The 27,926-nt window shown below is 49.2% G+C and overlaps 1 protein-coding gene across 1 annotated transcript; it reads right to left on the bottom strand.

Annotated features, from left to right (window-relative positions):
- Nucleotides 1-597: 597 nt before the first annotated feature.
- ETF1 (eukaryotic translation termination factor 1) lies at nucleotides 598-27,926 on the bottom strand. Its single transcript, XM_063349245.1, has 11 exons — nucleotides 27,806-27,926; nucleotides 27,581-27,716; nucleotides 12,408-12,583; nucleotides 11,433-11,572; nucleotides 7,948-8,086; nucleotides 6,805-6,995; nucleotides 6,144-6,273; nucleotides 5,204-5,359; nucleotides 4,558-4,622; nucleotides 2,970-3,117; nucleotides 598-1,479 (listed from the first exon to the last, which is right to left on the bottom strand). The coding sequence occupies exons 2-11, from the start codon at nucleotides 27,664-27,666 to the stop codon at nucleotides 1,397-1,399; spliced, it is 1,314 nt and encodes a 437-aa protein (XP_063205315.1). The 5' UTR covers nucleotides 27,667-27,716; nucleotides 27,806-27,926; the 3' UTR covers nucleotides 598-1,396.

Genomic DNA, 27,926 nt, shown 5'->3' with positions numbered 1-27,926 from the left:
AGCGAAGGACAGAGCTCCCGGGGCACCGTGACAGCGGGGCGCCCCGCGGAGAACCCGGTCACCCCCGCAAAGAAGCAAGACCTGCGCCTTCTCTCGTGCCCAGCGGTGTTCCCTTCACCCCTCCCCGGCCCGCGAGGCCGCCTGAAAACCCCTTCGCCCTTTTCTAGCCGGTTGAAATGCATTCTATATAGCAGGCACGACAAAAAAAAAAAACAAACCAAAACCAAAAAAAAAAAACCAACACAGCTGGAATTTTTAACCCATTAAGGGCGCTTTAAGAGCTCAGCATCAGATTTACGGGACGCTTGTGAGCCAAGAGAACGGAGCGCCTTAGCGCTGGGAGACGGAGGCCCCAGTGGGTCGGGCCAACGTTCAAGGTATTAGTATCAAATGCTCCAAAGGCACCAGCACTAAGGTTTCCGTCAAGGATTCCCCCTTACTAATTATTCCCGTAAAATTACCCGCTTCCGTTAAAGCGCTGTGGGTTCAAAATTCACATAATCAAGGAAACCTTACGCAGTCCTAAAACAAAAATGCAAAAAAAAAAAAAAAACCCACACCCTACTGAGGAACAAAACAAAGCAAAGTGTACCTTACTTCACTTCAACTGTATTTTTATTTTTGTCAAGACTGGAAAAAAAAAAAAAAAAATAGTAAATCCTGAAGGCTGCACTGCTCAAATCCAAATTAAGCCCAAGACTCCAGCAGCATTTTCAGCGCAATCAGTGAAGTGCGTTTCCTAGTTTGTCAGAGCAGCGCTTCCGCAAACAGATTAAAGCACGTTTGGCCGGTGGGCCTCCCCAAACCACCTGAATTTGCAAGCCACGCGTTACAAGCCAGCACTCGAGGGAAGCGCCTCCCCGCTCTTTGTGAAGAGAACGAATGGCTCCGATTTCATTACGTTTCTTCTTCCGCAGCCTAAGCTGAGGATGCCATGTAAATGGGTCACGCGGCCGCAAAACGCGGCGGTTGATTTTCTCCAATCAAAGGGAAAAGAAACAAACCAGTAGGATCTTACTTCTATTAATTTTTTTTTTTTTTTTTGGAAGGAAGAGGTTTACAGCAGTTAATGTATCATGAAGGTTAAAAAAAAAAAAAATCGTTTTCATAAAATACAAGAGCAACCAATTTCACCATCGAGTAAAAGTAAAAACTGGGATTCTTTTTAAATTAGTCCAGAGTGGCATATAGGAACTTAGTAGTTTGCTGCTGTACTGACACTATGACAAATCAAAGTGTAGGGTTTTGCTTTTTTAAATCCAATGCTTGTGGATCAAGTTCTGGAAATGTTCCAATTCTAAGGCAGGGATCTGTTGTGTTTTTCCACCATGAGTTTTGCTCCTTGGGTTGGATGCTGGAGGGGCGAGGCACGTTTTGCCGGACCCAGGTCGACTACCTAGTAGTCATCGAGGTCAAAAAATTCGTCGTCTCCTCCTTGGTATTCCATTCCCTGGAAGTCCACTCGGTACCGCAAGATACCTGGTAAAAACAACAGGGTTTAGCTTCTTCAAAACGCAAAGAGCTAAAAAGGCGTTTTAAGCAGTTCACTGAGCCCCAGCTCTGCGCGTCAAGCGGTTCCTCAATTAACATTTTCGGAAGCTGAGTTAGCACTTGTATGGCAAGTCAGGCTCCAACTGGCAGCGGACGTGCAGCCCGAGTGAAAATGCCACATCCCTGTTACCGCCTGAGGTCACTTATTGCCAAAAGAAATACCTACCTGCCCAGCACAGACCAGGCTTCTTCCGGAAAAGCTGGTCTAGGAGGACCCCCATCTCCAAAAAAAAAAAAATACCGGTACCAGATCACCTGTCCTAGCACAACCGCTCAGAGGGAGGCCTATCAGTTAAATTCAGAGGGCGCCTGGCACCGAAGTACCTTTTACAATGGTGTAAAAGCAGGATTTAACGGCTGTCTTCCCGGCCTCTTCCCACCCCAAACACCGACCGGGGTTTTCTGGGAAACCTTCATCCCTGGAAACATTTACTGAGGTGAGGGGTATTCAAGGAGTTATTTCCTTTCAAGTCTGCAGGGACTGGAGCAAGGAGTACCCCACCACGCAAAAAGGCTGGCTCTGGCAGGACAGGAGGGACTCCTGGAATTACAAACCCTGAAAACTTAGAAACCTGTTGCTCCTTATGTGGCAAAACAATTCAAAGCTCGTTTCCTTCTGACTGGCGTTCTTCGGCCCCTAGAAATTCCTCTTTACGATACACTCATCTCTGGTTTACGTCCATCGACCTGAACACAGCAAGCGGCAACGCTCGGTTTATCAGCCAACAAGCAACAGCTTTGTCCCGGAGTCCCTGCTCCGGGGAGGACAAGGGGCACGGCAGGCGTTTTTGCGCTACCCCACTAGTGATTTTTGTCAGACTGAAGCACGCGAGCTATCGGCACCTCTGCCAGACTTCGCTGAAACTGCTCAGTGAGCTCCAGAGGAGGACTGAAGGATTTCCAAAGCCTCATTTCTCCCTGGAGTTGGGCTAAAAATACTTTTCTTCCGCAAAGAAGCGGAAGACCAGGGAGCAAAGTACAGGGAAGCTCCGAGAGATGAGTAACAGACATCCAGCTGCTTCAGAAACCAGGCTGGCGTTTGTCATGCACCACTTCCACGCAGCAGGGCACGCTCTGCCCCAAAACACCACCAGCGCAGGGACGGAGCGAAGCAGCTCAGGGCCCTTCTGGAATTCAGCTGGAAGGAAGGACAGCCCACCCTCCGAGCGCTCTGAAGGACAAAGGGATCTGAGGAACACAGCCCGACAGCCACGGCCGCCCAACACGCAGCATCACCTTGCTGAATCTGGAACGAATTCACCTGGAGACCCCTGCTGAACACGATAGTTTCTTAAACGGGTACTAATAGGAGCAAGATTAATCTGTGGAGCTTTCCGCTTGTGTTGGCACCAGATTATCAATTCACCCATTAAAGAAAAAAAAAAGAGAGACAAACATATTTTTCTCTTGCACTTTACCTCCAATTCCTCCAAATCCTTTCACAAATTGGGATCCTTCCTGTGATTTGTCTGTCACAATTTCCAATGTTGCTCCAAATTTCTTGTAGTTGTTTGCAAACCACTCCAGCAGGGGCATACTTTCTATCAGTTCGTGTTCCTGGCCAGTCTACGGCGACATTTGAGGGAGGTGGGGGGAAAAAAACCCAAAAGTTACGGTCATTGCATGTTAGGTATTGAGAAAATTCATATCAAAAGCTGTCTTTAGCTTAACCACCGGCTTTCTAGTCCCAAGACGGACACCAGCCTCCCTGCTCCGCAGCCCGACACCCTCGCCAGGGCCCAGGCGGTTGGCGTTCCTGACACGTCTGTGTCAGGCAAGCGCTGGCACAAGCAAAAGGCTCCTGGTGCTAAGAAATTCAATACTGACAGGCCTTGCTTTGGGCCTCCATGCTAGAGAAGTTGGTGCAGAAGGGGAAAGGCCTCGTTTATTCCTCTGCTCAACCGTCACCTCATGCTACGCTCGTTAAGTTTTCCGTATTTCTTTGGATTTACTTTACAAACAGTCCATCACCACTCATCTAACTGTTTACTCTAGGAAAATACAGAGGCAAGAAGTATAGTTTTCCCAAGTAGGGGGTCAAGCGATGATTGGCACAGAAACGCTACCTCATTGCGGGTAACGTTACAAACCTTCCGCGCGCAGAAGGAATTAGCCATTACCCCACCAGGAGGGAACGCAGCTGGAAACGGCTACCCTGGCAGTCCTCACGCCAGCCAGAGGTGACCACCCTTTTTGCAAGGGACAGGCTTTTTTTGCCCACCTTAATCTGCAAAATAATACAGCTCCCCTGGCCCACCAGGGTCTTTCGGCCTGTACAGGCGAGAAAGTCCCAGGCAGCGAATGACAGATCCACGTTTCAAATACACTGAGAAGCAAACGCCCCCTTGCACTGAAATCCACGTAATAGTTTCTGGCCTCGCAGTTGGTTTGTATTGACCAAATCGGTGCACAGTAAGCAGGGAGTAACGTGCGGGACCTCAGCCTGTGTGTTGCACGGTGGCTACCAAACCCTTTTAGTGGCTAAGCTGGAAGAGGGGAGGTTTAGATTAGATCTCAGGATGAAATTTTTCACTCTGAAGGTGGTGAGCCCCTGGCCCAGGTTGCCCAGAGAAGCTGTGGCTGCCCCATCCCTGGAGGGGTTCAAGGCCAGGTTGGACGGGGCTTGGAGCAACCTGGGCTGGTGGGAGGTGTCCCTGCCCAGGGCTGGGGGTGGCACTGGCTGGGCTTTAAGGTCCCTTCCAGCACAAACCGTTCTATGATTCTCCGGATGGTTTGGTGGTGGTCAAAGGCCCCATATTGCCTGTCACTTCAATTCATTCACACAATCTTGGAGTTGGTAGCAGGAAAGATGGGAGAAAAGCGAGTCTAGAATCCAAGGATTACAGTGAAGGTGAACAGGAAGAGCCACAGGTGACTGTCTTGAAGTCTCATTTGAGTGCCAAAAGGTCATCACGGCTCTCGTGCTTGCAATAAACTAAGCTCAGACATTCAGAATGCTGCACCAGTACACTGGGAATAAACCTGCGAGCCCCAAAGCTGAAATACCTCTTTATCTGTGAAGTGGGATTTATCCTTCTCTTGCTCTGGTGTCAAATACAGGATCTTCTCCTCTGCAACGGGAGAGAAAAATATTATTGCTTTGAATAAGACGACCAGATGTAGGTTCAAGACAGCAAGAGACTGACAATTACAGCACAGAGGGTTTGACGGTTGACTCTGCCGTCTCTTTCTAGCTGAAGCTCTACGGGAAACCAAACAGGGCACACCAGTAGAGAGTAAGCGTAGTGCCAAAACCCCGGAAAGGCAGAGGTCCTGCTGTAGGCATGTGGTTTGGCTACAGTCAATAAGCATTGTGTTTTTGGCCAGAGGGGCCAAGTCAGTCTCCTCTCTATAATGCACTGGTGTCACATTTACACTTCCACAACTGAAAGGCCGGTTTCGTACGAGCTCTGTGACAAACTGCCACGCCAGCACTGCGATTCTCCACAGCGGAAGCTCGCTCATTTCAGACTCTCCCCCCCGGCCCCGAGTAGCTGGAAAGCTGCGAGTTAGTGCCCTGCCTACACAACATTCCCTTGACCAAGTCCTTCAGGATCTACTTAGGGAATTCCTCCAGCGTAATCTATCCAAGTGAGATGGCTTAGGTGTTAAACCCTCACGGACCTTTAAGTGTCACAGAAGCGCTACCTACCCTCCGTGCCTTGGCAGTGCAGAACGTATCTCATTATATCCAGATTTTCATAGACTATCAGGATCTCTACTGCTCCCATTTCCAAAGCTTTTAATGTATCTTCAACGCCAAAACAGTACTTCCCCGTGTCCTGACTGATTTCATCGAAGTATCGTCCTGCAGCCAGGATACAAAGAGACAGATTGTCATGAACACCGATCACGCACCTGGATTTTTAACAATCCTGATCTGAATGCAAGAAACTGGAAAAGGAGATTGCAATGCTGCTGAAGGAAGCAAGGGATACGGTAACATGTCAAAGCATGTAATTGAGGACATCCATCGGCAGGAAGTCTGCTCTAACTGTCAGGAATTTGGAGGGAATGAGAATGGAGGAAACTTCAGTCCCTGTCAGGAATCTCACTCCACTGAAAGGCTTACCTTGGCAGTGAAACAATCAGTTGGACTAACCCACCAACAAGCACTATTTAACTTCACTCTTTGCAGTGTCCGGTAGCTACTCATGCCCTCTTGTGCTTTCAAATCAGCAACGTGTGTCTGCTGACAGTCAAACAAGGGATCGTTTCTACTGCCAGCTTAACACAAAACTAACCTTAACTCTCTTCTTGATGAAGGTGGAACCAATCTGAGAAGATATTTTTTCCCCTCCCTCCCAAATGTCACCGGAAGGCTTCAAACCAAGGCGATCTCTAATGAAAAGATTATCAGAAGACACGAGAAGCTGGGGGGGGAGGGGGGAATCAACAAAAATCCCCGCTCCTTAAAGTCTCCTTAAGTCCTGCAGCATTTGAGGAGGCGTCCAAGTAACAGAAAGAATCACTCCAAGTCATGCTCTGCCCAACTCCGAAAGCATCGCAGGGCCGAGGCAGCACCCAAAGGCATCAGCACATGCAGTCAAGCACATTTGGCTCGGGAGAAGGCTAAGCATGTAGCGACATACCTATTAGTTTCTTCTCTTGAATGAATTTCACATTGGAGAGGACCTCAGTTGACAACTCGATTGCTTGATTGAATCCATTTTCTCCTCCATACGAAATGTCAACTAGTTTGAGCACTTTGGATTGCAACCGCTAAACAAGAAGAAAGCGGAGACATGAGAAAGAGTCTATTAGGCAGCACTGCCACAAGACTACTTCACAACGCCACGAGAATAAGTACCTGGTAAGAGTCAGAGCATTAATCTATTTTGCTTCACTTGCACGCAGAGATTCTGAGCCAGAGGGACCTCTGAATGCTTAATATTGAAGCCCAGTTTTCAGGCAACAGGGACACAGAGATTAGGTTTAGTGGAGTTTAATTGCAATACAGCTTCTGCTTTAGCTTTGGGAACACAAAGAATGTGAACGCCAGTTCCAAACCAGGGAGGACAGGTTTCTTATTAGCACTGTTATTAAGAAAGGGAGATCTCACCTCCTTGCAGGAGGTATTAGAAAAGGGAGACCTCTTTAGGATACATCAGCTTTTTAGTTTTGATCAAATTGCTTAAGACACCAAGGTTACATTCCTCCCCAGATGCATCTTGTACCAGAGCTACCGCCAATATCACCATGTTACTACTGACAGCTTAAATATTTGGGCTTTGCTCAGAAAAGGTCACTCACCTGATCAAACATGTCAGATTGACTTAATTCAGTTTTGAAGTCAGCTGATCCAGCTAAAACGAGACCAGCCACGTTCACCTTGTCGCCAGAAATGAACAGTTGCACAGCCGTCTCCGCTACCTTCCTTACGTAGTTGTGTCGTTTTTCCATTCGCAAACGAGCAAAACGCAAGGCAGACTGACCTCCTCTACCTTTACGAAAGAAGAGATGCGAGGGTAGCAATTTGGAAGTAATTTCATTTCGGGGAGGTTATTAGTACACGGTCCCAACTGGGCCCTGAATAACTGAAGCCAAGGGCAGACGCAGCCTTCGGAATTAGTTTGCCACGAGCAGAGCCAGGGGCACTCACTGGAACAGCAAGTGAATAAAGAGGGTTCATTCACAACGAGAGATTCTTCTCCACGTATTCCACAGAGGGAAATATGTTGTTTGTGGTTGTTGGGTTTGTTTTCCCTATACAGACTCACAACTCTCTATAGAAATCTTGAACATCTGTGCACATTTTCTATGTCCTGTACCTTCGTTAAAAGCCATTTCCTTTGTTACGCTGCCTCACACACTTCTCTGGCTGATGCAATGCACCCCCAGCAGTCCCGGCTGCACAGGCTTACTGGGGGAGACGTTTCTATTTCATTTCGTCCCATCCTAATGTACAGAGAAGGACGGCAAAGCGGGAGCAGCTAACAGACAGCCTGCTGAATCCATCAGTGGCTCACTACAGCACAGCATCGTGTAACGGAACCACAACTCCGCTCGCTCCGTCGGGCTTTGGTGCTTCTCGCAAGGAACAGCTTCTTGCTTTTCACCGTGGTTTGCGTGCGACACCATCAGACACAAACTTTACAGGCACTACCAAGTGCCATTACTACTTGCGCTAGTAATATTTAATTAAGACTGTCCCAAAACCAAGGAAAGGATCACACGCACCAAGAAATAAGAAGCGTCACTTTAAGAATATCAACCGCCTATTACAGTGATTCATTAATTTTGACAGAAGGCTCAGACTAGAGGCTTTGCTGTCAGATTTCAGGGGAGCAAAGACTTGAGCAGAGCTGAACACCTACAGGCCAAGTCCCCTGCTTCTACCCTCACATCCCACCCCGCGATATCCTGCGGCAGTCTAGGGAGAGACCAGTGCGTTACCGTGCTTCTTTGGAAGATCCACAGTGAATTTGTGCAGGACTTCTCTTGTGTTTCCTTGAAGAGTTCCAAAGAGTGCACCGCTACCATCTATTACAATAAAGCCAAACTTGCTGTCGTCGGAAAGCAGCGCTGTAAGAGCCTGGAACAGGAAACGGTGTTGTCAGCAGTTAGCACCAGTTTATTAAGGACCTTGGTTCAGAAAGGCTACCAGAAACAACACACCGCAATAAATTTAACTCCACGGGTGGTCGCTGCTATTTTTTTTTTCCCCCCACAAAAAAAAAACCTAGAGGAAGAGCAGCAGATTCAGGAGTTGAGACTATTCCAGATTATTATCTCACGCAATGCTGCCAAGAGCAGAAAGAAAACTGATGTTTAAGCTTGATAACTATTTTCACAGCACTACCAGTTCATCGCATGATGTCACGGGCAGGTGTAATACCAAAACCCTAAGGATCAGCTCTGGAAAGCGTTAATTGAAACGGATCACACCTCTACGAGGCTGCACCACCTCTTCGGTTGGCAAAACTGGAAAAGTGATTTTTCCCAAGCATTCCAGCCAGGAAAGCAGAACTTGCTTAGTTCACTGACCGGGCCATTCGTCAGTTGAGTTTTACGCTGCAAAGCACCAGTACAGACCAGCTTTCAACTCGCCAACTACCACAAAGGCTGGTTTGCCACACCTGCTGACTTCCAGGAGTCCCAAAGGTAGGATGATGAAATCTACAGTGGTTACGACAAATTCAGCCTTACGCGGCAGAATTAAATTACAGCAGCAGTAATTATCCCGTGCGTAACTGGCTATAGAGAAGGCAGCCACAATATTTGCTGGAAAATGAAGTTATCCTTCAATTTTCTTCCCTTTAAAGAAGGCAGATAAATTTACCCTGTAAGGATTGTTGACTAACAACTAAAGCACTGCTTGGTATCAAGGCTTTTGACTTACTTTTGTCCAGTTCCCTGCCCAGCCCTGGTTTTGGTGGTGTGGGACATCCACAAGCACCAAACTCCACACTCTTTTTCCAAGAAAATCCATCAGCTACTGTTCCCTCGAGGGCAGCCTGAGCACATAGGCCCATTCGGCACACACGCTTCTGTTCACTTATACGCGCCCAATAAATGTAATAGCAAGAATCCCCTTTCTGGCTGGCAAAAACACATCAGCAGGATGGAGAACTTGTCAAATTCCTGACTGTTTTAAGTCACCAGCTTAATACTGAAAGAGCGATGGTGTTGGTGTACTGCACAGGACTTAACTGCCTGCACGCCTGCCAGCTTGATTATCGGGCTGGATGGAACGAATAGAAACCATCAGTCATCTTTATCCAAAATCCACACCACCAAGTCTACAGCTTTCAAGCTTAAAAGAACCAGACACTAAGGTTTAATGGAATCTACTGGCCAAAATAAATATTCTGTATTAATTCCTCAGCAGTGGGATGAATGAGAGGAGGAAGTGGCATATTACATTGCAATCTATTTCACTGGGGCAGAGCCAAGCAAATCGTGTGACTGGAATGAGTGCCCCAGCCAAGGTATCAAAATAAGTCATTGTAAATCCTACCCGTCAGACACACATGAGGGTTCATATCCCTCTTGGGAAGTTCCTTCGGTTTCACACAGGCAATAAAATATCTAGAGGAAATCTTATCAGATACTCTTGCCAGGCAGCAGATGACTACAGCTCCGATGTTCCTGATTCCCTCTTATTTTAATAAAGTATCCAATGATCAGTGATTCCCCCAGTTTCGCCTTCGCTAATTCCATGTCAGCAATTCCACTGTTTGACCTATCAAGCACAAAGAAGGGACTATTGCATTTATTCTGTTCCTTCAGCCTGGGCCAAGTTTCCTCTTTGCAGCTTCACCTAAAGGTGAAGATCACGTCCCTTTCTGGCTCCTCGACATGCCCTCACTTTCATAGGGAATTTGTTGGTGTACCGAGCCCAATGTCCTATCTGTTGAGTTCTTGTTGAGCATTGCGGGGGAACCACTGGGTTAAAAGCATGGCTCTACAACCAAATGAGACATACACAAGTCGAGACTTCAGTGTAACATCATCTCAAGACAGCATACAGTAGGCTTTTACAGGTAGATGTGATTCGGCAGTGCAAACAATACCAAATAAAACAACTGCGTACTCAAAAGGCACAGGAGAACTAAGAGCCCATGAAGAAAGGTGCCATTAGTAATCACAAGTGGTAACAATTACCACAAATTCCCCTCAAGTTATTGCCACTCTCTTGCCGAGCAACACTACACACCAGCAAGAGTGTATTTACAGCTGCCTCCTGGGAACAGCCCACCGGGTAGCAGCTACATTTTTTTTTTTTTTTTATTGAATCAATGCCCTGAGGCTGTAGCTGCAGCCAAGACCAAATTAATCCCTTTCCTGATAGGGCAGAAGGCAACCTACCACTGTCCACCCACTGCCAAGAACTGCAGGGACAAATGTCTCCCTTGGCTTTGCACCCCTGGCTCTCGCCCGAGTTCTCTTATTTACCTCCTGCTTTCAATTGCCGGTGGACATACGGGCTCAGCAGAACTCGAGAGCTGTACCCGTGCGCAGTTTTGTATTCCTGCTAGGTCAAAGATGTATTGGGGTTTCATCCTTGGTGGGCAGACAGAGTAATAGGAACGTACCTCACCTGTGCAACAAGCACACCTTTCCTTCGTGTACTCCTACCCTTTGAAACCCAACCATGGATCAGACCCCCAAAACCCCAAGCAAACAAGAGCTACACCACTGAAAGGCCTGTCACGCCCATGTCACACAGGTTTGATCACAGGCAATTACGTCTCCATCCACACATTTATCCTGGTGAACGCCATAGACACGAAAGGCAGTCAGTCATCTGCTACAAACATTGCGACCTCGGCAACTGCCAACCCAGCCAAAACAGACTTAAACGCAATAAACTGACGTCATGGAGTCAAGACTACTGTAATCCACATTAATTTAAATATGCCTCAAACCGTTCGTTTAACTAAGATAAGTAGATGTTGGATAAAAGTAATCCCACTTTACCCCAGATGGATTAGACACATGCCAGCTCTCCATCAAGGGTCTCAGTTAACACATCTGATATCAAGACTGGCAACACTAATATTATCATTACTTTAAGGCCTGGCTTGGAGTAAGATCTATGGGCCTCTGAGGTTAAGAAAAAAAAACAACAACTTGCCTCCAGTTAGAGAGAAAAGCTTATGTCGGTGGGTTACGCGAACTCAGCAGCTACTAGCCGGGCCATAAATTCAGCTGTAGTAGGAGCTGGACAATATCTCAACTCCTTTTAGCAAATATCACACATTTCTGAATACTGGCCAGTCACAAGCCATCCAGTGGCTCCACCAGCAGGATGTCTTAATTAAAGCCTGCTGTTCTACAGACCACGGACCCAAGCACACCAAGGACTGTTCCAGCGAGCCTAACAAAGCAGCCTGACTGACTACTACAAGACCAGCAGGCAAGAGGAGACTTCTTACCTCCGTGTGGAATTTGTTGTCACACAAATACAACGACGTATTGATTGGTTTGAAAGGTTCGAAGTCAATGTTGACTTTCTTCTCTTTTCCTTCTTCTGTCACAATTGTTCCACAGTAAACAACCAGACCATTTGGAGGTACTACAAAGGACACAAGGTAATTTTAGATCACCAGGAAATATTGCAAGCTGTACCCATCCAAAACTAACTCCTAGGCCTTGACAGTAGAGGCAGAGTTGAAACTGAAGTTCCCAAGTTTTTTTACTTTCCATTTCCACCCCCCCCCCCTCCATTCCCTCCCGTATCTCTACAATGGAAAACAAAGTAATTTAGTGCACCTATATTGAACAGCTTGGAGTGGGAAGCTAAAAGGTAACGCTGATGGAAAGACTTGCAACAAAGCCGCAAGAACGTGTGTACCTGTCCGTTAAACCCATCAGCTTGCAAGCTCAGAGAATCCAGGAAAAAGCCGAGCATGCCTGTGAAGCTTTCCTAGTTCTTATACAGCGATTTATAGACCGAGCACCTCAATGAAGGCCACTGGCCAGCGTAAAGACAGTAACGACGAACTCTTTTCTAGTACTCATTTTAGTTGGGTCTATTTCCTCCCAAAACGATGGCAGCTGCATCGTGGCATGCAGAAGGCATACACAAGCTTCTGCTTGATGGAAAAACCACTAGTTTAATGCAAATGAACTATTATGGAACAGCTCTTAAGGCTGGCCAAGTTTAGAAGGGTCAGCACCGCTAAGGACAGAATCATGAGCCCGTTTATTAAAGGCAAGGACCATCTTACTATCCTAGTCCCAAGGTCTACCCCTGAAGCAGCCATCCGTGGGCAACATACCTGGAACATCAGTGCAAAACAGCAGCACAGGCCAACGGATTTGATTAGCGGAAAACTGCATAACGCAGGAACTTAAGGCTGCTTCCATGTAAGGGAAGTTTGCCAGCATCCATAGAAGCTAGGAGTTACCTTTGTTATAGAGTTTCAGTCTTTGCTGTACAGATGTAATGGCTCCCAGTACTGAAAGGCGATTCACTCGAGACTTAATGTTGGAGGCGGTGCCAAACTCATCCGCTAACATTTTTGCCACTCGCGAAATCTGGTCTTTGGGGGGAATGATCAACGATATCATGCTGGTACCATTGCTGAGAAAGGAAAAACAGAGGGGTTGTGAGCAGCCACCAGGCCAAGCAGCAAGTGTATTTACACCATTTTCCACGCGCGCAGCTGTCTCTCCTCCCTCCCCTCGAGGATGTTGTTGGTGTAATTCCCCTTCCGCTGCACAATAATGGAGAGAAAAGAGAACAAAACAGGCTCTTCAGAGGATTTGACTCCATAACCAAGCGTTCAGGTTAGCCACTACCAAGCAGGTCCTCCGAAAGCTGCTCGTCTAACCTGGGATACTCCTCTGGAAAAAAAGAGCATACGTACAGGCTAAGGGCTGCAAGCTAAAGGCGTGTAGGCAGTCCCCGGCAGAGATTATTTAAAACAATGCAGCCACATACTTTAAGGACATTTTTAAGCCCATTCCATTTGTTCTCAGACAGCTGGAGCGCTAACCAGCCCAAGTGCTGTTTTAACACTTTGTTCTCCTCAGATTAAGGCAGAAAACCGAACTGGAAGGATCCTTTTGCAGCAGTTAGTCTTTTCTACTTTCCCGCTAGCACTTTGCTTTATAGACAAGCTCACCAACTCTGGCAGCTGCTTTAAATAAAGCACGCTTAAGTACATGACTGATAGCTCAGAAGCGCCAACCCCAGTCACCGAGTCAAGAGATAAGACCCCACAAATCACAGAACTGGCTTAAGTTAAGTGAAAAGTTGGATATTCGTTTCTCCTGCGGCTTTGGGGTGGATCCTGCAGAGGTCTTAATCCCCAAAGCAGCCTCATGGTTCAAATCCATCCAAAGCCAAAATGAAAACTGGGGAAGTTCCTGTCTGCCTTCCAGCAGGTACCTCGCATTTGCCATGGAGTTTCCCAGATGTCCGAAGTGCTGCTTCTGCATTGTCTCAAATTTAACCCAGACCTCATACTTCACATTAGAGTAATGGCATAAAAATCAAATACCTCGTCATGTCCTCTAGCCCTCCCAAGGGCAAGCCAGCTAAGCTCTGCAAAAACACCTTTACTCAGGATTCTGAGTCAAATCACCAAAACAAAATGCTTTTCAGCCATAAAAAAAAAAAAAATAGAGGTTTTGCACATTTACACTTCTTACGGCAGGACAAGACTAACGCGGTACCTGCCTGCTGCTGTTTCAGATTGTCATGCACTAGCGTCCTGCCTGAAGTGTTTGGGCTACAGAGACAGCAGGGAAGTGCTTTAAAAAGCATCACTTCATTAGCCTCTTTACAAGAGTTGCACAGCCCTCTTCCAAAGATCTTCAATTCAGGCCAAGTTGAAACGGATGCTGGTAGGTCAAATAACTCCCTGACCTTAAAGGCAACTAATTGGTTTTAATATCCAAGATCCCCATACACACTAATCAAGAAAGTCGCAACGAGATGCTTGCACGCATTATTCCCAGAAGGAGCTTTGAGCCATGCTGACAGCTATCAGACTTCCAGGTCACCCCAGCCAAGAATACTCCATATACCACTCAATTAAAGCAGTTAGCTACCCCAGCGAACGGCACAAGCCTTAGGGGAGATATAATGGCCTATCATTCCCAGCAGGCTCCTTTGAGCAAGAGGCTGGTCAGAATGAAAGCAGCTCTTCCCGACTTTTCTGAAAGTAGCACTCTTGAGGCAAGCTCACGCAGTTCGTTTCTTCCTCTGAAAGAAGAATTTCTCAGCCTTCCCAGAGATTAGAAAGCTCTGCACATCATGCCTGGCTTGCTGCACGAGCTAAGGGCATCCCCGTGCGGCACGCGGGAGATGGAACCGTTGGTCACTCCATGGCTCTCCTGCTAGGAAGAGGTTTCCTGTACTGAGGATTAGAGGGGAAAGAAAGAGAAGACAGTGAACTAGGTGAGAAGGTGGCAACAGCACAGAGAAAGACTGGGTGTGCCCTCCCAAGACCAATTCTTCAGTAAAAAAGCACTCGTAAAGGTACGTTTCATTTTTAATGCAAGCCACCCCTCAAATCCCAGCCCCCGGCCTCGTGTTATGTTCCACCGCCCCAGAAACACTGGCATTAGCAGAGCCACTGCCCAGAGCGCAGCTCTGCGCGCTGCGAGCTGGCTGGAGTGTACCGAACCCACATCTCACAGAGGCCACTATAACCGGTGATTATTTATATTACACACAGCGTCTTATCTATAAGACGGAGTCACGTGTGCCAGTCAAATCACTGCTCCTTAGCAACACCCTGCCCAAAGCACCCTACCCGAGGTAACACAGCAGACTTCACAAGCCCTCTTGATTTATTACTGCAAAGAAAAAAAAATGAAAAGGGGCTCTTAGACGACGCATGCTCACTCATTTAAGTCTCAAACTAGTTTAAAACAGCACACTACTGTGCTTGGTCCAACCCTTCAGCAAATTCCAGCCTGGATTTATATCCAAAAGCACCTTCCATTACCAACATCAAGTGCATTTCTTGGGCTTGACGTGCTTTCGCCACTATTTACCCAGCCAAAGCTATTTCAGGCACTAACCGATTCCAGCAGAATCCAGCAAAACAGCAGGCAGGCAGCTTGACGTGGGAGCAGCGGCAGCACCTCACGGCACCCCAGGCTGCCGGAGCCTGGAGCACAGGGAGCCAGCCGGCTTGTCACCCTGCATCCCCGGGCACCCAAACAGCCCAAGGGGGCAGCCCTGCCGGCATGCTGCTGCTGCCGCCTGCTGGGTACAGCTGATCCACCCAACTAGGAGTTCGTTAGGCAGCCAGCTAATTGAAGGTAACAGTCAGCATCCCCTGCTCATCTCCCTCTTCCTTAAACACGCACGTGGTCAGGATCTGCTCGCTAAATCAAGACAGGTTGAGACCAGCAAGACACCAGCTCAAGCAGATCTGCACACCAGTGACCAGGATGGCTGCAGAACTTCCTCACGCATCACTAACACCATTTTCTCCTACCACAGAAGAGCGGTTTTCCCCTCTCTAAGCAAGCTTGTACCTGTATGTGACCTTTCTGCAGGATGGCAAGGTCTAAAAAAAAAAAAAAAAAAACCAACCAAAAAAACCCCACACAACTGTCTGCATCTGCTCAATTCACCACAATGAGAAAAAAAACATAGCAAAGAGTTTCTAAGAAAGCTGCCATTCAAAAATACTTAGAAAAAAAATAGGTTATTCTGCATAGTGATACGATTTGCAGCTTTCCTATCGGTCTTTGCAGCCACTGTGCCTGAAGAAGACAACAGGTATTTCTGCAAAAATCCCATTCCTCCTCCTCCGCTGGCAGATGAGCTGCTGCTGGGTTCTAGAGTACATTTACTCTGGGAGCGAGGAAGGGGAAACGATGCTGGCTACGGCCTCCAGAAAGGGACCTTCCCAAACAGCAGGCTGAAACCCAACAGGCTCTGCCGCGCGTGAAGCACATGGGACATTTGCTGCCTGGCAGGCCACTGCCAGCCACGAATCCACGAATCCCGCAGCGAGCACACTGCCAGACAGAACTTCATTAGGGAACTGTTACAGTGAACAATTAAACAATCAATCTAGATTAAAGGCAGTGCTCACACTGGCAGCTCGGGATCGAACACGCAATGAGCTGGTTCTTCCCTGTATCATCCGCAGGAAGGACGGACCCGAAACACTCCAGATGATACGCTGCTCAGCAGCATCCTGATTTCAAAATGCTGCCTTTTAAGAGTTTCGGCGCACCCAGGACAAATTATACCAGATCAGCTGGAAGCTAATGCTTTCAGACTGAACTGAGCCAGGAAGTTTTAAGCGGCTGGAGACAGTTGCCGTCCCTATTCTGGGCTAAGGAGTGCCTGCACAGCAGCCAAATAGCTGCCGTTGTAATGCAAGCGCGTGCATCAAGACCCAAAATGCTCGGAGAGGTCTTGCTTTGTAAGAAACCGGCATTCCGTGCTCGGAGAGGTTTGCTTTGTAAGAAACCGGCATCCCAGACCACAGGACAGCACAACGTGTGCCACTGCACAAGGAACTGGCAAGGAGAAAACAATTAAAAACATTAAGGGCAGGTGTCCACACGCTACAAAGAAACAAGGGGGCAATTAAGTGCCAACCTCTAGAAAGGTAGAAACACTTCAGTGTCTGGGTACTATGGTTACTACTCACGCTGTGCCAGCCCTGCCAGTAATTGGCAATTAGCTCAGATTTAGCGTGGCCTGGAAGGTACCAGCGTTAGGCATCTCTAGGATAGATGATGATGATGGTCGAGGCTCTGACTTTGCTCCTAAACCACTGCAAGTGGGCTCCAACCTTGCTCCTACAACCCGCCAGAGAGCTGTTTGGGGGAAAGGAGGAAGCAAAAACAAGCACGTTTTGCTCTCTTGAGACAGCAAGTTCTTTAGAAAATTGAGATTTGTGGATAGGACAGCCTCTTCTAGTCTTAAAACTTCAATGTTACTATGGTTTGAATTTCAGACAACCATACCACAAAACAAACAGCCTTCCCAGTCGCAGGCAGGCTTAAGAGCAAATGTTAACAAGCTCTCACAGCGAGTGGCAGTGTGTGCTGTGCCAAATCACTGCGAATCTAGCCCTGAAAAGCTGAAGGACGTTTTGCCACTATTCCTGCAAGCAGGTACTACGGCACCCAAGCATCGTTTTCCCTGCAAGATCTTCCTGCACTGCCTAAGAGATATCGTCCCACAGCACCTCACCGTGCCTTAAAACAGCTGTGGCATTGCAGACCACGAATGGTACCCCTGGAGTCTATTTAGAAGAAGAGCAAGGATTTCACCGAAGACACTTACACCAGCTGGATCACTGTGTCGAGTCCCAAGCCACGTTTGGCACCAGGCGCGGTGCCCACTGTGTACACATTTTATGGTTCAGCATGAGGAAGCCACCACAACAGAAGGCAAGTGCACAAAGCGAGCAGTGTATCACATTTGAAATAAGCTGCCAAGTATATCCCGTGGATGGGTTTCATTACAGCTGACAGTTGAGCCTCCTGTCCTGGGTGGCCATCTTCATCTACAGGAATTCGGTTTCTACCCTTTTGCCCGTCAGAAGGAACAGCTGAGCAGATCCTTAGACCTTCAGCTTTCAGCTGAAACTAGAAACTGCTCTAGTGGTTTTCTAAAAGACTCCTACCGTCTTACACAGCGTTACGACAGTAAGATGACTGCCTGCACGGCCGCATACCCACACAGAGTGCCAAACGCAGCAAGCACCACTGCAGGGTGGCTACCCTCGGCTTGACAGACAAGAGCAATCCCAACCAGAAGTCTGAGGAGGAACAGTCACTCAACCTGTCTCCTGGAATTTGGGATATGCGCTGGCAAGGGAGAGCATTAATTTAACAGACACGCTATAGAAATAGCAGCTACTGGCCTATCCTGTGGTATCAGAGGAGACTGGACAGACGGCAGCTGAGCTGTAGTTGTTCCACAATGAAACATTTCACACTGACAGCACACTGTGTAACGTGGAGATACAGAGGCGAGGAAGGTCAGCCATTCTCTATGACTCAAAATGAGCTTATTTTTACAGGGCACTAGCTTCATGACGTCTTGCTTTGCTCAAGAACCAAGGGCAGCACGAGGCCTATACGTGACTGCCAGAGACTGGCGGGAGCGTGGAGCAAACAGTTTTCAGATAATCTGACTGTAACCACATACCACAGCTTTCTATGAACGTACAGGAAGCTTTCTACAAAATAACTGTTACCACAAACTGCTTCAAGCAATGTTACCTTCCCAAGGTACCTTGGGATGTTACCTTCCCACGGTAACATCTGTCGGTCTCGGATGGAGACTCCATTCAAGAGGACCACGTATTACTGGGTGCCCATCACACGTACTGAGGAGCCCAAGCTGCTGGGACAGCCAAGACTACCGGAGTTATACGATGGCTAGACCAGTTCCATCGCTAACACATCCACAGCCAGCTGCAAGACAGATGCCAGCAACACCTATGTAATCCAAGGCAGAGCTTCACCAGGCACGGACCACAGGTCCAAGAGAAGAACACTACTTCCGAACAAATACCCACATAGTCTTTCACTGAAGCATCACGTGCCTGTAGCGCTAAGTTGAGAGCACAGTCCACAGAAGCAGTGATCTAAGTAAAGATTATTTAATGTGTTTTTTTTTTTTCCATCCTGTATCTGATCAGAGATGTTGAGTGAAGCGCTATAAGAAGTGAGCGTCCTTTGGTATAGGCAAGTACAGAATTGCTGGTTTGGATTCTCTTACAAAACACAGGCCATTAGACACTCCCTATTCATACAAGCCCTGTATGCAACAGCGATGACCTTGCTGTAGGGAAGTTCTATGCACATGCTCTTACAACTTATGAGTTACGGCTGTGAAGTACACAAACAAGTCACAGCTGTGCCCTTTAAAGACTTAATGTCTTTTAATAAGACAAAGCCTTCATCAAATAGGAAGTGGCTCAAATCCACTTGAGATGCCAAAATTAAAGAGACAACAGCAGATGCAAAAGCTACGTAACTTTTCCTGGAAATCCTGTCAGCCTGCTAGGAAAGAGCAGAGACAATCTTAAGAGCCTAGGATCCCTTCAGTGCTTCAGAGGCAACGTCATCTGGAAGCTTACCCAAAGACCGCATTGCCTGTACGCGAGAACGTCAGCTGAATGCTTTGCAACAAACACAGCCAGCACGCCTCGATCTAATTGCTGCTTGAGAAACAACAGCTTTTTTTGTGATGTCTCCATCAGAAATAAATGAAATCGCACTCGCTGTTCAGATGACGGGCTCAAAGCACTGCTCGAGCAGGAGAGAAGTGCTGCACCAATACCTAGACAGAGGACACAACACCAGTTAGCTCACAACAGGACCTACCATTAGCTCCTTTGAAGTAAAACTGAGCTGAAAGTCATGCTGTTGGCAGTACTTTTTACAGCATCGTTTCAGCAAGAACCTCACAACCCCTACCTCAGAGGCATTCTGCATTTCACCACAGCATACACCAGAACTCTGGATTGTCTCCTAAAAAGCAACATCAATACGTGTTGTTCCTCAAATGTTTCCAGGTCACCCAAAGAAGGGTACAAAGAGAAGGAAGAGACCAGTTCACAAGCAAAAGTAAGGCAGAGATGACCTCTCTGGATCCAGTGCCACCTCAGAAGCACAGAAAATGCAGAAGAAGGGGGCAGGGTGGATAGGAGGGGACGATCGCAGAGCCAGGAGGCCAAGTCGTTCTTTCCTCAAGAGTACTTTTCAGCATAAGCATTAATTGGAGAAAGCGAGCCCCCCTTCCCCAGTCCAAGAAACACTACAGGACAGCTAATTCCCCCTCAGCCTTTGAATGCCACCTCTGCCCCAGACAAAGGAAAATCACTTAGCTGCACAGCATGAGGCCATGCAGCTATTGCCACCACGGCTCACACAATGCCAAGCTCTCTCGAGCTGTAGTTCTGTCCCAGAGCCCTAGACAGGAATCTTCTATCGCATCTGCCAGCATTACAGGAAGATGATACACAAAAAGCACTCCGTGTAACCAGAAGCAGCCTGAACACAGACATTAAGACTGTCCTGAAAAGGTATTCTGCCCTCTTACTACTAACCCACTGACCTTCTCCAAGAGGAAAAGCCCCCAGATGCCAAGCAAGGTTTCCGAGGGCGAGCTAGGGAGCAAAGCACCAAGCCGGCACCCACCCTGGAAAAGAGAAGCGAGCCTGCTTTCCCCAGCGCACCCCCTGCTTCGGCAGCAAGGGAAAGCTTCCCACAGGGAGGCAGCAGATGGCTGCTTCAGCAGAGGAGCAGAAGCAAGAGTAGCGTCTCACCAAGGGTCAGGCAAGGCAGTGCTTGCCCCCCCTCAGCAGTCACTGGCCTGCTGCCAGGATCTGCCTCCTGAGCTCAGCATGCCTCCCTCCCCAGAGACAGAAAGGAGGTGAAAGAAGAATCAGGTCACAGACCTCTATTTCTCCACATCGCAGAGAATTTGGCCAGGTATCACGTGTCCGAAGGCTGCACAGGTAGCAGGTGAGCCTCTGCCCATCGGTCCACCATGCGCTACCTGCACAGAGGTACACGTAAGCAGCTCCACACTCCAACCTTCCTCCTATCCCTAACTGGAGCCAGCTCTGACATTGTGGCCGCTGCTCGGGCAACCACCAGCACTCAGATCCCAAATCAGTTCTCGAGCTCCAGGAGCAGATCCCGACTTCATCCCATACTGCTGAAGAGCACTGATATCGCACACCCCACGGGGAAGGTGAATCAATGCCACTCTGAAACCCTTGGATCAAAGGCAACACATCACAAAACATAATTGTGCAGGCATGTTTTGAATTGGCTGCATCTGACCCCATGCAGAAAGCCCGGATGCCCAATTACTGGTAAGTGGAACAGACATTTCTGCACTTCAGACATTCGTGACTCACTGGGAGGCTTGGTTTTGCCACAGCTCCCCTGCGCTCCCTCCTCCCTCTCCAATTATTAATGCTTCAAGTTTAAAAGACTTGTTGCATTATGCTAATGGGCCAGTTGGGTACAAGATGTACACTGAGGGACTGAAGCAACAAATCCAGATTTGCTTGTTAAGATGTTAATGCCTCAGAGCTACATGGGAACAGGGAGCTAAACGGGGGGTGGGAGGGGAAGGGGGGAAATTCCAGTTGCCACAAAGCCAAAGAAGTCTGTCCTCTTTTGACGTGCTCATTCCCATCTTCTACCACGTCATTAGTCTTCAGCAGGCAGGGGCTCATTCATTAGCTCTATGTGAATGACGATCTGTGTATGAATCACACTGTTCACTAATGATTCAGGCAGTTGTAAAAGAGGGTATCGGGCTGCCCGATTACCAAAGGCTATAAACACTTACTAGAGTTTTTGTCTGACACATAACCATTCTGCCAGATCGGGTCATTTTCCGCCACTTGCTAGCATGCACTCTCAGAACAGCACTCCCTAATTGTTGCTATAATTCAAAAGGAACAGGTAGAGCCGGCAGATGAGAAAGCCCAGGAAATATTTTAAGACAATTAAGACACATGGAACCAGCAGGGTGTCAACAACCCTTTGGACATCCTCCCCTGTTCCGGCTGCCTTCTCACCTGGCACAGGGCAGCTTTCTCAGACCACCCACCCTCCACGCCACAGCAACACAAGCTCTCAAGAGACACCACCTTAGTCCCGAGAGGTCTGATCAGCCCCGCTCACATGAAATCCACATCCAGCTTCCAACCCCAGCGCTACGGAGACCAGCCGCCTGAAGAGACTCAGAGAGTCGAAGCAGGGAAACAGCGGGTAGTACATCCTATGTGACTACCTGCCACACGGCCCTCGGGTATCACTTCTGCCCTGCGCTATTTCTATTTTGGCCTCCCTGCAAATGTCTCCTTCTCCTCACACTACCAGAAGCAAAAGGCAGTATTAATATCATAGCCTTCACCTCTGTAACAGAAACGTGACCTCCTTTAGAAGCTACCCTTAAGACAAGCACAACTTCGAGGAAGCAATTCAGCTTAGGTAAGAACTTAAATCTTAACCTCTTCCCTAAACACTCCACGCTTTAATGATGGATCATAAAGCCAAAGCAGGAAACTCACTGGCAGTAAAGATAAATTCCACGTGCCACCTCGCAGACGCTACTCTTCCACTCCTTGCCCCACTCATCTGTCTCATGTTCCCCACAGAGAAAGAAAACAGCCATTTACCCCAAGGCTTGCCCAGCCCAGAGTCTGGCAGAAGCAAAAGCCTTTTAGGAAAGGTAGGTGCACGGGAGACATCAGCTTGCTGTGGAGAGATCCTCAAGGCTATCCCATGACCGGCACTAGCATGAAATATCAGCACTGCAACCTAATTCACACAGCACAAGTTGGAAATCCAAGTAGTACCTTGCCACAGCACTGCCCTTCACAGATCGACCAGCCCACCCAGGCCCGCTTCAAGGTCCCCATCGTTCTCCATGTCCTAAGGTGAAAGCTTCAGCTCTGCAGAAACAGATCCTGTATCAATGGTTAACTGTTTTCCAGAGCCCAAACCTGAGGCACAGTCACAACGACAAACAGATCTCAATAAAGAAGGTAGGGAAAGAGATCTGCTGCCAGCCTGGGAGCAGGGGAGGGAGCCTCTGAACCGACACATCTCTGGCAGCGTGGCCAGAAACCAGTCACAGCAATGAAGGACTACACCAAATCCTCCTCCTGACGTATGACATCACTTAGAGACAAGATAGTTACACCGGTACTTGCCTAGACATGGTGGCGTTGTTACACTCACGTAAGATAACAGTACACCACTATATATGGTGTAATGTACCTTAAATGCATTTATGGTACAGTAGAGGAATTCACACTGGCACTAAGACTCAACAATTCCAGCACATCCAACTAATCAACGGTTACTCCAGCACAGTTGCAACTTCAGTACAGCACCCGCTACCAGGAGAACAAGCCATCTCCAGTCAAGTGCTGCAGATGCTCCCAGGAGTGACCGAGTATTCGCACTGCCTAATTCAAGAGAGAAATACAGCTCACCAGTGCAGCACAATGTAACCCCGGCATCACCAGTGCAGCACAACGTAACCCCGGCATCACCAGCTTCCCAGCACTTTGTTCAAAAGCAATCAGGAACACGGCAAACCCGTACAGGACATCTACTTGCAACTAACCCCAGTTATTCCCTAAATGCATCCCAGCAGCTAGCACCGCTGCAGCATTCACAGCTGCAGTGTTAACCCACAAGAAGGTGGGCTCTCAGGTCACTTTTGGAAAGGCCCACCCCGCTAACAGTAGGACACGCCAAGGCTGCCTCGGACAACCTGGTGCTTTTGGAGAACAAACAAGTCTCAGCCTTGCCAACCTGTCTGGTCACAAAAGTGGCATCATCCCAGGACACCCCAGAACAAGGTGCGGAGATGCGCAGCCCACCACCCACCTTCACCCAAGCAGCCTCCTGCCCCTGTCCCACAAGGCTGGGAAACAGCAGCAGCATGAGGCTAATTCCAAAGTTGGGCCCTTCCACCGGGATCAGCAAAGCTCCAGATGGACTGCAGGAGAACCCAGCTGCAAATGATGCTTCCTGCAACACAAGCCGGGTAAATCATTTATGCCTAAGCAACAGGTCAGCTTTTCCACCCTCAAGGAGAACTAGTACTTGTTTCACTTTGCAGGAACTCCCATGCACCTTCAGGCCTCTGTCCTTCCTGGTGACTTTTTATTTGCCTCACGTTTGTTTTCTCCCACATAGCAGATGGAAGTCTCAACTTCAGAATCCAAACCCTAGAGGAAATTGCATCACTCCGCTTTCTCATGGCTCTGGAGACACCAAGACCTCCCCTTCTCTGCCATTTCTCCATTCCCCTGCCTTGATACATTTCTTCCAGTTAGAACCAGAATCAGTTCAGAGTTAGTTTCTGCGTTTTGCCTGAGCCAAGCTGTTTGCAGGAAGAAAGCCCTCGCTTCTAAGACTTTGAGAAGTTTTACAAACGTGATTCAGATGGGATATCTCAGGCCTAAGCCTGCAAGGAGACTGCTACTTGTTGCTGATACTTGACTTTGCCAAGCATTTACAGCTTAGATTAGCAGAGAAAAAACTGACCGTAGCTCTGCAAACTATTCAGAACTGCAAAGACCAAAGGAACAAAGAGTGATTGTCAGTTTAACACTGACACTGGAAAACTGCATGAAGCAACAGCAGAAAGGCCCCGAGTGAAAGGATAAGGGAAAAAACATAGCAGCTAATGACACTTCTCCTTGAGCTGCTGCAACATCCACATGCAAAGACATTGCTGCAACTTCTGGGGGGCACAGTCTTTCACCAAGACTCCGTTTTGCAAAAACTAACTGCGGACTGAAAGCAGAATCCCTTTGTAGGGGAGAAGCAGAGACGAAAATCTGAGCACTCCAAGCTACCAGAGATGAATGACAAGGCTAGACTTCTCACGAGGGCTTAACTTGCTTATCACCAGCCTTTTACCCTCATCATCTTCTGGCTAGAAAGGTTAATTGCCTGTAGCACAAAACTCAGGCCCCATTTGCTCTCACTCCTAGTAGACTGGAGGTACCAGCTGCTCCCCCACCCTCCCCTTCTCACCAAATCAGAACGATCAGCTCATTAACTTTGTACAGCATCAGACAGTTTGCAACCCAACTTTGGAAGAGCTAGGAGTAGATAACAGACATTTCTGGTTTAGGAAGCAAGATACAGACAAAAGCTCCTTCTGCTCTCTGCCAGCAGAGATAGGGTTTCGGGGTGGGTTTGGAGGTTTTAAAAGTTATTTTTCATTGCTCTGATTCGCCAGATTCCTGCTACCCAGAGATCAGCAAGAATGGCAGCTTTCCTAAGCTGGGCTGGAAAAATAACACAGGACATTCTTGCTAGGATGTTACCTTAAAGTTTGAGAAGCAGTCTTACCCTCGCTGGCCTCTAGCTGATCAGCTGCTGGTAAAGCTGAAGCTCTAATCTTCTCCCTTGGTTTTCTGACCAAATACTGCCACTTACCTCATCTATCCCAGACACGATAAAAGCATTTCCTTGCTCTCACGCTCACTTAACATTTTGATAACATTCTGCAGATTTCATTGAGATTTTCCCAAAATAGCTGGGTAACAGGAGAGGTGCCCCAACTGCCACGTGTGAATTGAATGTCTAGCTCCAGTTTCCTCCATTTCCCATCCCTTTGATCCACGGCAGGAACAACCAGCACATGAAACTGGGACACTGCTGCTGGGTCACTATTAGGAGTACATGAGTAAGGGAAGGTGGAGACGCTGAGGAGTCCCTGGCCCTCCACATCACCCTATTTGAAGGCTTTGCCCCCTAACCCACCCCAGAACAGGTCTTCCTACTTCTCAGGAAGAGGAAGCGACTCTCCCAAAGGCCAGAAAAGCCTGTTTCACTGCCTCACACCTCTTGTGACGGGGAGGATAACGCTTCTGGTGGCAAAAGCCGCAGCATCTCTTCCCCTTACTGGGCCCAGACAGAGTAGGATAATTTTAGCTAGAACTCCCTGGAAGCACGACGCGCATTTACACGTAACCAGCATAACCTTGCTTACAGCAAGGATTGCTAGCATCAGCAGCCTTCGTCAGGTGGCGGTTTAGCAGCTAGCACACATATTAAATTAAGGAACAGCAGTATCACGACATCTAGGAGATATGCTAGATCCAGAGGGCTCAGCTAAACCTCCTACATGCATTTTCTTGCACTGGCAGCACCTCTACCACAAAGCAGAGATGTGCCAGGGGCTACAGTTGGGGAAGAGGGAAGATACCTGGGCTGTGGCCCCAAGAGCCTGTTACCCCTAAGAGCCACCCGCTCCAAGCCACCCCTTTGGCCTCACCTCTCCCAGGAACTCTCCAATACCAGCTTTAATCTTGTTCTCGGCAACGTTCGCCTATTCCAGACAACAGGAGAGCTGCTGCTAAAGGTAGACATGCTTATGCTACCGCATTTTGCATCAGGGAGAGCCAAAACGCTAACTGTACATTTCCAAAGCGCAGCCTAGCCTCCCTCAGCGCTGTTACAGGGACTGATAGCCTTTTTCACAAGCTGCAGCGGATGCCTGTAGCTCCCCAGGCCCTTTCAGCTGCACGGCAGAAATCGTTTACACGCTCCCATGCTTGCTGAGACCTCCCCACGAGTACAACACATGTTGTCAGCACTGTGCAAAGGCACAGCTGAATGATCTGCTTTGGCAGTCAAAGTCCACTCTGTTGCGGGGAAGGAAAAGCCTGGCTCCATACCCCCTTTTCTCACACCCCCATCCCTTGCACAGCTACATCGTAAATCAGGTAAAAAAAACCAAAAAACTAGGGAGACCTGTGGCTTGGGTTCTCCTCCTCTTTCCCCTCCTGCCTGGGTTAGTTTTCAGCTGAGTGATTCCCCTGGCCTACTCTACACACAAGATCAAACGCTAGCACTACGGAAAGAACAAGACCGTGTCTCAGCTTACGCGAGCTGTCCAAAGGCAACCTACCTTTTGGGGGGCCACAGGACGATGCCAGCGGTGCCCCAGTTAGACTAACACCAGTTCAGATGAGCCTATGGAAACTGAAGCCACAGGGATGGCTAAGGAGCTACCCTTCATTTTTATTTTATTGCGTGGTATACTGAGACGCACACTTTCTCTGCTATTTTACGGCTCCAGTACCTGTAGTTCTTACAATTACTCAAGCCCGACTGGCTTCCTAGCCCATGCAACAAGCCACTGCTGAGTTACCCACAGAAAACAGGCACCACGCCACCTTTGGCGCGGGGCAGCCTGTAAGAACATCCAGCAACTTTACTTCTGGTGGGAAAAAAATAAATCAAAGTGTAAGGATGATATAAGCGGGATTAGAGACTTTAAATTTAACGCTATCCCAAACTTCGGAAGAGCTTGCTTTCGGGGAAATTGAGCTAAGCACTTCCACTGGGAGGTGAAGGGGTGAGAGAGATCAAGTAAGCGTCAGTAAGAAAAGTAATCAAGTAACCGCTGCCTGGGCCCCTGCCTCCCTGCCCTTACCCTTCTGCCTTCCCAGAGCCCGCCGCTCCCCTGGGAGGAGCCCGAGCCTGCGCTGGGGACAGAGGAGCCGTCTACTCCGGCTGGAATCCGCCGTTCCCCGGTGCCAGCTGGCGGGGGTGGGGGGGCGGCCAGGGGGGCACGGCGAGGCCGGACGCGGCGTGGAGCTGGTCAGCAGCGGGGCCGAGGCTGGGACGGACACCTGTGACACCCCCGCGGGGGCGGCCGGAGGGAACTCATCGGCTTAGAGGGGGGGTGTGTGTGGGGGAAAACGGCCGACGAGCGGCCGGGAACGCGGCGGCAGCGCTGGCCTTTTCCCCTGCGGGAAACACGGTCACGCTTCCCCTCTCCCACCGAGCCTTCCCCGCCGGGGAGGCCCCCCCCGGCCCCCAGGCCCCAGCCCCTGCGCGGCCACGGGGACCCGGCCGCTTCACCACGCGGCGAGACAAAAGGGCACCGGGGCCCGGGAAGGGGAGGCCGGCGTCTCGCCTTCCCCGCGCCCCCGCGGCCGGCCGGCAGCCCCCCTGCCTCCGGTTCCCGCTCCGGTCCCCGCTCCGGCCAGGACACCCCCACCCCACCCCCCCTAGCCCCGCTCCCGGGGGCGGCCGCTGCCCCGAGGCGCCGGCGCAGGCCCCCGCCGCTCACCCTCGGGCCGCCTCCAGGCTCTTGATGAGCTTCTTGATCTTCCAGATCTCCACGTTGCGGTCGGCAGCGCTGGGATCGTCCGCCATCTTCTCCCTCCTCCTCCTCCTCCTCCTCCTGCTGCGGCGGCGGCTGCGGCCTGCGGCGGGCCGGCGGCATACAGACAGCGGTTAGACCCCGGCCCGGGCGCGGCCCCGCCGCCCGCCCCCCCGCCGCGCCCGCCCTCACCTCAGGCCCGCTCCCCCCCGGCGGCGCGCGGCTGGCGGCGGCGCTGACGTCGGACACCGGCTGCTCGCGCTCCCCCTCTCCGCGCTGCATGTGTTGCAATCGGCTCACATGGGGGCCCGTG

Source organism: Chroicocephalus ridibundus, chromosome 11 (genome assembly GCF_963924245.1).
Source record: "Chroicocephalus ridibundus chromosome 11, bChrRid1.1, whole genome shotgun sequence".
NCBI classification, from domain to species: Eukaryota; Metazoa; Chordata; class Aves; order Charadriiformes; family Laridae; genus Chroicocephalus; species Chroicocephalus ridibundus.
The sequence above is the reverse complement of the archived record's forward strand: the minus strand, read 5'-3'. Positions and strand labels throughout refer to the sequence as shown.